A 10,917-nucleotide genomic window follows, 5' to 3' on the forward strand; every position below is an offset into this window, starting at 1 on the left:
TTAAAAAAAATAAATAAAATAAAATGCTGCCTAGGGACGCCTGGGTGGCACACTAGGTTCAGTGTCCTGCTTCAGCTCAGGTCATGATCCCAGCGTCCTAGGATAGAGCCCCATATGAGACTCTGCCGAGGGTCTCATTCTTCCTCTGCCTCTCCCTAGGCTTGGGCTCATGCTTGCTCTCTCTCAAAATCTTTAAATAAAATAAAAATAAAATGCTGCTAAATAATTCTATATACTACTGCATAAAAATCTACAAAGTCAGAATTTTAAAACTGAAAGAAAAAAAAAATATTGTAATTTGGTTTATCTTTACATGGACACCATTTTCAAGCCCAGCATTAAAAAAAAAAAAAAGAAAGAAAGAAATGTATGCAGACCAGCAAGATCAAGAAATTTCGTTTGTCCCCTCTCAGGCATGGTTAAGTATTTTTTAAGTCTTGCATTTCCATACTAGAGACAGGCTCAGTGGTCGTGGTAACAGCTAACACAGTTCTTTTCAGATTCAAGAGCTTTCACATCCACTTAAGCCTCACAACAAACTTGTTCAAATAGAGATCTCCATCTTTCAGATACAGACGTTATCACAGCTTTCTTTCAACAAATCCACAATTTATTTATACTCAAAACCTACAGTGTACCTTTGTTCCAAGAAGGACAAAATTAATCTGGTTATTCCATCTCCTGCTGTCAAACCTTATAGCAATAGAAAATGGAAATGGAAAACGAAGTCTCAAGGAAAATAATTCCCTAATTAAATTCTTCCATAAAAATTATCCATTGAAATTATAAAGTAATACCATTTTCTGTCTCAACTTGCAGTCTTGAATCTCCCAGGCCTAGGCAACCACAACTCTTTTTTTTTTTTTTTTAATTTTTTTTTTTTAATTTTTTTTTTTTTTAAAGATTTTATTTATTCATTTGACACAGAGAGAGATTACAAGTAGGCGGAGAGTCAGGCAGAGAGAGAGAGAGAGAAGCAGGCTCCCGCTGAGCAAAGAGCCCGATGCGGGGCTCGATCCCAGGACACTGAGATCATGACCTGAGCCGAAGGCAGCGGCTTAATCCACTGAGCCACCCAGGCGCCCCCCCACAACTCTTTTTTAAGAGAAAATCTTTTTTTTTTTTTTAAGATTTTATTTATTTATTTGAAAGAGAGAGTGAGAGACAGCATGAGAGGGGAGAGGGTTAGAGCCAGAAGCAGACTCCCCGCTGAGCAAGGAGCCCAATGCAAGACTCAGTCCTGGGGCTCTGGGATCTATGACCCAAGCAGAAGGCAGATGCTTAAACAACGGAGCCACCCAGGCACCCCACAAATCTATCCTCTGTCTCTACAGATTGGCCTGTCACAAATACATCACGTAAGTGAAATTATAAAATATGTGGTCTCTCGAGTGTGACTTCCTTCAGTCTGACCCTTGAATATATTTTCAAGTTTCATCTACTGTAGTATACTTCAGTACACTTCATTCCTTATCAGTACAATTCATTCGTTTTTATGCCCAAATAATGGATGGATATACCACATTTTGTTTAGTCATTCATCAGTTGATAGACATCTGGGTCATTTTCCACCTTTTGGCTATTATAAATAATGCTGCTATGAACCTCATTTACAATTTTTCTCCAAATACATGTTTTCAATTCTCTTGCATATATACCTATATACCCACAAGTGGAATTGCTAGAAACTATAGTTATTAATGCAGATGAAATTGCAGGGAAAAAGTCAAGTTTTACATAAGTTTCATAACCATAACTCAATGTCAAAACATAGTTTGTTAAGAAGCAATGTTTTTCTTTCTGTCTTTAATGGAAATATAAAACATATGCACTACTGAGTACACATACCACTATTAAAAAAAATCATAAAACACTGATGTGCTGCTGGCAAGAGGTAGCATAATTTAATGTTTCTTACTTCCCAAGCTTACATTTTCTCACTTATTAAAAAAAAGTTTTTAAAAATTGACAGTAGTGGGGTGCCTGGGTGGCTCAGTGGGTTAAAGCCTCTGCCTTCCACTAAGGTCATGATCCCAGGGGCCCAGGATCGAGCCCTGCATCAGGCTCTCTGCTTAATGAGGAGCCTGCTTCCCTCCCGCCCCCCACCTGCCTCTCTGTCTACTTGTGATCTCTGTCTGTCAAATCAATCAATTAATTAATTAATTAATCTTTTTAAAAAATAAAATAAAAACTGACAGTAGAAACTCCTTATGTACCAGTAACTGTTATCACAAGCAAAGATTAGGGGGAGAGAAAAAAAAAAATCTAGTCTGGAGCCAGAAAGCAACTGTACTTTTAGGCCAGAAAAAAATAAAGTTAAAAAATACTGGTAAAGATAGTTCTCCAAATTCTGGTTATTAGCTTCTTTTGTTTTTATTCCTTAAAACTGCTGGAGGGGCAACTGGGTGGCTCAGTTGGTTAAGTGTCTGCCTTCAGCTGAGGCCATGATATCCAAAGTCCTAGGAGGGAGCCCTACATCAGGCTCCCAGCTCAGGCTCCCTACTCAACCAGGAGTCTGCTTCTCCCTCTCCCTCTGGCCCTCCCCACCACCCCAATCCCAATTCCCACCCCACCGTGGCTGGTACTCCCTCTCTCTCTCAAACAAATAGATAAAAAAAGTTTTAAAAGAAAAAAAAACTATTATATATTAGAAATATACTACTACATTTAAAGAAGTAATTCTATCAAATAATTTTAATGGGGCAAAACTGTAAGTTGAGCCTGGGTATGTCTTCTGTAAACAATGACATTCAAAATCAATGAAGTCCATAAACACCAATCTTCTTCACTGTGGAATAAATTGAAATAAAACTTTACTATGACTTATCCTCAAATTTCATGTGGCATAATGTTTCTAGTTCTAGATGACTTGTCTACAAAGTGATCAAGGGGTAGCACAAAGCATCTTATGGTGATAACACAGTTGTTTGTTATTTGTTATCACAAATATACATATGTAATAAAACTGCATGAAACCACATATACACATACCAAATACATGTAAAACTGGTAATATATGAATACAGCCTATGGGTTGTACAACCTCAATTTCTGGGGTTATAATATTGTACTATATTGATACATATTTTAATTGTAGTAGTATTATTCTATGCTCATATAAAATCCTACTATTAGAAGAAACAGTGAATGATACAAGTGTGTCTCTGAAACTTCCTGTGAATTTATATTAATTTTTAAAAGTTAAAAAAAATTACCAAAAACAAAATTCCCCAAAATTTCAGTACTTAAAGAATTGAGATATTTCATGCTCAGGATTAAGCAGAGCATTTAACTATATAAATTCTCCACAATAACAGTTCTCAAATTTGAAGTTTACTTAAATCTGGTTACAGACGGTCTTTTGTACTTTTAAATTAACTTGGAAAATGTACTTTTCATTTCAAAACACCTACTACAGTCATGAGGCTTTAGTGAAAACCATGCACAACTTTAAGTAAGGGATAAGTTTAGGCATATCCAGCAAAAGAATGTGGAAGTCTGAATCAAGTGCTGCAAGCCACCAGTGCAACCTCAAGGCATGGATACCTACACTGTGACTGTGGCAAGAAAACAAAGAAGCTCTCAACCACATTAAAGGAGAACATTCTCATGATACTGACAAATCAGCATTATTTGAAGACCACCAGTATCGGGGTCCCTCATTTTCAACTAAAAATTGTCTCCAGACAACATAATTTCTAGCTGTGTCAGGTCTTCATTTCTTTTTCTTAAATCTCTAATTTAATTAATACTTAGGGTAAAAAGGAATGCTTATACACAAAAGACAATGAACAATTACTTATCTATTTCAAAACTAACTAGTCACATCATACCCAACTCCCTCCTCCAGGAAAAAGAAAAAAAACAAAACAAAACTGTATTAAAGATTTAAATGTTGAAAGAGTGGGAGGAAAAAACCCTCCAGTAGAAAGTTTTACTATGTATGACAAAGATTAAAATGGTAAAGAAAAAAATGCCCATCCGAATACACAAAAATTTTAAACTTCATATGGTATACACAGGTAAGTTAATATGTGGGGCAAGTATTTTCAACAGGCACAGATAATAACTTTAATGTATTAAAAGAGGATTTCTAAATCAAAAGTACACGTTCCTCTTTTATTAGCCTAATCAGCTTCCCCTCGAACATACAACAAAATAATTTTAATTACATAATTATTAGTCAGATTTGTGCTAAACACTTTACAACCATGTGAAGTATGATCCTCAGTGAACTAAAATACAAGTGCAGGGTACTGGTTTTACATAAGATGTCTCTACATGAACAAAGCAGAAATGAAGGTGGCTTTAGTAAGTAATTTGTTTCGCTATTCACTGCCTGAACTTCTCTCCTCAAAAATGACTTCAGGAAAGAGGAAAAGAAATATCTCTACTAAAAAGAGTAGTGTGAAAATAGTCAAACCTTTCTCAGCTACATTAGTGGTTCTCAGTCTCTGGTTCTGTAACACTAACCTGGGGCACATATCTAAAATATAGATTCCCAGACCCTACTAATAGGGCTGGTTTAAGCAAATCTGGACTCAGGCCTAAGGACAGGATTTTTCCCAGAGGTCAGAAATTGAAAAAAAATTCTTTTGGGGCACCTGGGTGGCTCAGTGGGTTAAAGCCTCTGCCATAGGATCAGGTCATGATCCCAGGGTCCTGGGACAGAGCTCTGTATGGAGCTCTCTGCTCAGCAGGGAGCCTGCTTCCCTTCCTTCCTCTCTCTCTGCCTGCCTCTCTGCCTACTTATGATCTCTGTCAAATAAATAAATAAAATCTTAAAAAAAAATTTTTTTTAATTCTTTTGATTAAAATTTAAAATGACTAAGGGGCCCCTGGGTGGCTCAGTTGGTTAAGCACCATATCCTGGGATTCAGCTTGAGTCCTGATCTCAATCAGATTGAGCCCTGCATCCCTAGATCTGTACTGAGTGGGGAGTCTGCTTAGATATTCTCTCTGCCCCTTCCCCCAACTGCACGCTCTATCTCTCTCACGTAAATAATTTTTTTAAGATTTATTTATTTATTTATTTGAGAAAGAGCACAAGCAGGGGGAGGGGCAGAGTGAGAAAGACAATACTCAAGCAGACTCCCAGGACTGACTGAATGAGGAGCCCAATGCAGAGCTCAATCCCAGGACCCCAGGATCATGACCAGAACCAAAGGCAGATGCTTAACTGAGTAACCCTGGCACCTAAATGAGTAAATCTTAAAAAAAATTTTTTTTTAATTTAAATGATTTAAACTGTCACCATATGGCTACAGTTTTACTATGCTAGACACCATATTCAGTCATCCATTCAAGCTACTTCACTTCAATTCCCCAACCCAATATCATACTCTTACCTCTAATCTAACTTCTGAGGAAATGTATTCAAGGTTCACATAGCCAAACATGTAGTAAAGCTAAGTCTGTCTCCAAAGCCGTAAACATGCTCAGTATCTCCTACTACTGTTCACAAGATCCAGGAGAAATGAGAACTCAATGGCCTCACCAGTGAGGGGACTTGACACACAAACAGCATGGTGGATCCAGAAATGGTTACCACTCAAATGCTTAGTAGTTTCTTGATTCCCCCACTTCACACCACCATACAGCTACAATAGGATGAAATGCTCATAATCACCATCAAGATTTATCAGTGAAATGTGACAATCATTCTGAGTAGCTAAAGTCATAAACAGTCTAACTTCTTCTACAGAAGTCCTGTATTTATATTGAGTAACTTAATAACAGTCTGTCCATGTCTAACAGCTTAAGACAGTTTCTCTATGTGGAAGAGCCACTGCCCAGCCAGCATTCCCATCTTTAAGGCATCATTCATCTCCAATACCAATCACATTATCCAGTCTACCACAAGCATATGCAAGTAACAAAGAGCCAGAGAATCAGAAATCACCATTCTTGAAAACACCGAGTAGTCCCTGGACGGACATGTGATTCAAACAAGTCCAATGAGAGCCTTTTCCTAGACATTTCATTTGAGATTAGAAAAGAAACACTGCAAAGATCCCATGAACAAAACCTGTCTACAGCGGAAGAGAGTTAAGAGAGTCCTAGTCCTGAAGGTACCTGGAGTTCCCCGGGAGAATTTTCCTTCCAATTTTGCTCCTGTCAACAACCCATATAAGCCTATAAGTAAGTTTTGCTTAAGTCAATTTTGCTGGATTTTAATCACTGTCAATTTAGGATGCTATTTACAAATTAACTAAGGATAGTATTATCTACATATTACAGGTGAGAAAACTGAAGTAGAGAGCTGGTCAAGTTTTCACACAGAGAGAGGAAGAGAACAGGTTTGTCTGACTCTAAGACCTGCATATTTTCTAAATACCAAAATATAATGAATTCAAACAGGATACACTAATTAAGAGATTTTACTAAAAAGCTGTTCCTATCATTTTAGAAATTTTACTTTGAAAACTCCCAAGGAACTTTCCAAGTAATTTACCATCCTGGAATTCCATGCAATAGACACTTTCTATAAGATTTGACCAATAAAACATAGTGGGTATAACTAGATTCCATATTTTAAGTGAATGAGAAAATAAGGTTTTTCAGGTAAGACTGCTTCCAAAAAAGGTAACAATGCAATGATAATCAAGCCCTACCAAAAAGGGAAGATGCTGCTTGCTTCATACCCCACTTGCCACCAAATAAACACTATGCAGAGTAGATTTTTATCACAGAAGCTTTACAGAAAAAGCCCTAAAGAATCAAAAGATACAATCCTGCTCCAATTATTGATGCCTTCTGGACCCTTCTCAAATGATTTATACATAGGAAGAGAAGTGAAAGACAAGTATCTTCTACATAGCCTGTGGTAGCCAAAAGAGTTGACCAAACTCTATGAGAAATCTTCAAAAATGTTATAAATAATATCTAAAATTGAGACTCCTAATGTCTTAACTCTTCTGACCTTAATCAAATTGTAGAGTAAAAGTGTTAACAATCTAACTTTTCATGTTGTTCCTCTGCCCAAAGTTCTCATACAAGCATGAAATGTACTTCACCACATTTTTACCAAGCCTAAAACACCTTTAGTTTTAAGTTACAGACATGCCTCATTAAAATGAGAAGTTATGCCGCTCATATGACCAGTAAATATACAGCTTTTTAGCTGACTTGGACACATCAAACTTGAAAATTCAGTAATAGCTCTATAAAAACATTTATTAAAACCAAGTGCTGGGGCAGCTGGCTGGCTCAGTCAGTTGACACACGACTCTTGATTTGGGGTTGTGAATTCCAGCCCCACCTTGGACACAGAGATTACTTTAAAAAAAAAAATTACTGAAGTGTTTATTCTATATTTCAAATAACTTTGTCCCAATCAGCTAGCCAAGCAAATACAGCTTACAAAAATCTGTCACAAAATAAAGTATAAGTTTCTTTTTTTTTAAAGATTTTATTTTATTTTTTTTTTTTTTGACAGAGAGAGATTACAAGTAGACAGAGAGGCAGGCAGAGAGAGAGAGAGAGAGAGGGAAGCAGGCTCCTCGCTGAGCAGAGAGCCCGATGCGGGACTCAATCCCAGGACCCTGAGATCATGACCCAAGCCGAAGGCAGCGGCTCAACCCACTGAGCCACCCAGGCACCCCTAAAGTATAAGTTTCTGAGACAAAAAAGCACTAACAACGAATGTCCCTCTACAAACTGAAATCTCATAATCATCATAGTCCAGTTTCATCCAATGTTTTAAAATGTTGCTTCCTTACGATTCTACCCACTACAAAAATAATTTTTTCCATAATTTCAAATGCTTCCCAATCCATAAAAGACCATGAACAGCATTTTGTGAGCCTCATTATTCATGAGCTCATTCAGGTCGTCAGTCACCGCCTTTCCCAGGGCAGATAAGAGCTGACAAACCTGACTGGAAGTAGTTCTGCTTTAATGAATGGAGTCCAGGATTCCTCTGACAAAAACATGACAGTCCAGCTTTCCCATTTGCTCCTATGCCCAAAGGTCCTCCCCCTTTTATTTTGAAAACGACCATCAACTCTCAGAACAATGTTAAAAAGCCTGCAGCTGACCTGCCCTCCCCCCTATCAACCGCATACTTCCTGATACCAAAGCAGACTTTGCCTCTTAGTAAGGGAGCGCTCTGAGTCGTTCCCAAGGAGATGCCCACAAAAAAGGAGCCTATTTTTCAAGGAAGTGCAAACGCTGGGATTTTGCTAAGCTCTCATAATGCGCCGCATTCTTTTTTAAATCTCACGCAGATTCCAACTCCGGCAGTGATTTGTGCAAATCCACGCAAGGCACTATGCTGCCTTTTAGACACCGATTTTTTAAAGAAAAATATCCATCCCATCCCACAGAACACGTGAGTGAACATGGTAAGCCTCGCTCCTTTCCTAACCTACAGTAAGTTTCAGAGCAGACCGATGTTTCCTAAAGAAAAATGCAAAATACGCATAAAAGCTCTATCCAGATTTAACAAAGGCTAACAATGAACATTTGAGCGTTAACACACAAAAATTAGACGCCCCGTCCAGAAGAGGGGGGAAAATTGAACTAGGGCGCCAGCCTGATGTTTAAATATCTCAACTTAAACTCCATGGAAACAAGAGGGAATTCCCACTAGCCAGACAGCAAAAAGGCTTTTTTTGTGGGGCACCTTTTACTTTCAATGACTTCTGTAAGGGGGTGGGGGAGCAACTGTCAGTTAAAAGTTGAAAATTAATTTCTATCCGCTTTAAAAAGCGCATAAGGAATGCGTCAGAAGACAAACACAAAGAGCGTGGAGTGCTCTCGGGCTAGGCTCACCCCCGGATGGAGGGGAAGGAGGGAAATGAGAGAAGGGGTCAGAGACGGCGGCAAAGAAGCGGGAGGCGCGGGCCGGGCGGCGGGAGGCGCGGGCCGGGCGGCGAGAGACGCCGGACTGACCGGCGAGCCGCCCGAGCCGGGCCGAGCCCCCGCGCCCCCGCCGCGCCCCTGGCCCCTGGCCCCGAACCCGGCCCCCTAACTGGGAACCGCCCGTACCTGTCCGAGCGGCCGGAATGAGCTGCGGGTCCCACGCTGCCCACCCCTCTCGCGCCGCCGCGTCCGCCGCCCGCGAGCCAGGAAGCCGCCGCGGCCTGCGGCTTCCCGCCACCTCCGCCCGCTCCTTCCTCCAGGGACACGGCGAGCTGGCTGAAGGCGTAGAGGAGCGAGCAGAAGCCGCAGGCCAGGCACAGCACCACGATGCGCAGATAGCGCCGCATCGCCCCAGCCCCGCGCCTCAGCCTTAGCAGCCGCCGCCACCACCTCCGCACCGCGCCCGCCGGGCGAACTGGAGCGTAGGGGTGCGCACAGCGCAGCCGCGGCCGCAACAAGTTCCTCCTCCGCGGCGGCCTCCAGCCCGCCCCTCCTTCCTCCTCTCCCTCCCTCCCTCCTCTCCTCCCTCCCTCCCTCCTCTCCTGGCCTCGCCCGCCCAACCACCTTCGCCCGCTAGCCTACTGTCCGCCTGGAGCTCTGACACCGCCTCCGCCGGCGTGGGCCCCTCCCCGGAGTCCCGGCAGCAGGCGGACGCGCAGGCGCAGTGAGCGCGAGAGAGCTGGACTGGCCCGGGTCTGAGAGGAACGCCGAGGGAACGCGTCTGAACTGCAGAGGAGGGGTGTGGCGAAATGAACTGGGCGTTGGAGACCGCTGACCCAAATTCAAATTACGGTTCTTCCACATGGTAGTCTGTGACGTTGAGCAAGCTCAATTCTCTGAGCATGTTTCTTCTCTAAAACGGAGATAATATCCTCCTCATAGGCTGGCTGCAGAGAGTAAATTGCTTAACGCCCGAAAAACACCTTGCACCTGGAAGGCATTTGATTAAGCCGTTTTTCAGTTCCATGCTCCGCAGCAGGGACTTCCCCAGCCTCTGAGTTTCTGTAAGACTGTACGAGCCATTTCATCCAGGTATTGAATTACCTCGTAATGCTGCGGAGCATGCGTATCTTGCCTCCTAACGAACTTGTTAAGGGCATGTTCAACTGAGGCCGTCCCTGTTACATCTTTTTCGATCTTTTTGGCCTAATGTTCTCCCTCAAGCTTTCTCTTTAGCTTTCCATTTCTTCTCTGTTCAGCCATATTTCCATTCCATTCATTTATTGAACATTCATAAAGCACCACTGTGTGCCAAGCACTACTTGAGTACTTTGGGGTATTAAAGACGCATAATTGGGCATGGGGTGGGGCAGTAAATAACTACATAAATAAATGGGACTTATAAATAACTGTAAATAAGTAAATGAAGGACAATAAGTAAATAAGTGGGACTCGCAAGTACGCGCAATACCAGGACACAGACATTAGGATATATAAAAGCTTGTGAAGATGTGGGCCAACACAAAAAGGAGTGATCAGTTTTACTGAGGTCACGGTCAAGAGGTACTTGGTGGTAAAACAGTCATCAGGGTCTTGGCTGGGGGAAGGAAAGGAATTGCAGGTTGAGGGATCAATGAAACAGGTTCTTGTGTTTAGGGAACTGTGAGAAGTTTGATACAACCAGCTAAGTGAATGCAAGGGAGGGTGTGATGAGTGATAAGACTGGAAGTTGAAGGCGACAGATATTTGAGTGCCTTGGTTAGTATACCAAGGAGTTTGAACTTACTCTAGCAAACAGTGGTGACCATTGAAGGGTTTCTAAATTAAGAAGTAACATGATCCCATCTGACTTTTAGAGAGCAGGTTCTGGCCCCACTGTGCAGGCTGAGACAAAGATTAAGATTGGAACCAGAAAGCAGTTACAGTGCCGCAAAGTGAGGGAAAGAAGGCTTTAAACACACACACACACACACACACACACACACACACACACACACTTCATGAAGAAAAATCATGCTGGCTAACCTGTTCAAATGCATTTGGAGCTTTTTTTTTTTTCTTTTTACTATTTCATTTATTTATTTAAGGGAGAGAATGCGAGAGCGCACAAGC

The 10,917-nt window shown here is 41.4% G+C and overlaps 1 protein-coding gene across 2 annotated transcripts in view; it reads right to left on the reverse strand.

Moving 5' to 3' along the window:
- GXYLT1 (glucoside xylosyltransferase 1) overlaps positions 1–9,315 on the reverse strand; it is a 54,971-nt gene extending 45,656 nt beyond the window's left edge. The window contains exon 1 of one of the 2 annotated variants that reach the window (XM_032347898.1): positions 8,992–9,315. In XM_032347898.1, coding sequence (XP_032203789.1) covers positions 8,992–9,212 — 221 coding nt within the window. In that variant the 5' untranslated portion in view covers positions 9,213–9,315. The remainder of the gene's footprint in view (positions 1–8,991) is intronic. The other variant, XM_032347899.1, reaches the window with a different exon arrangement.
- Positions 9,316–10,917: the final 1,602 nt, after the last annotated feature.

This window comes from Mustela erminea, chromosome 6, assembly GCF_009829155.1.
Source record: "Mustela erminea isolate mMusErm1 chromosome 6, mMusErm1.Pri, whole genome shotgun sequence".
NCBI lineage: Eukaryota > Metazoa > Chordata > Mammalia > Carnivora > Mustelidae > Mustela > Mustela erminea.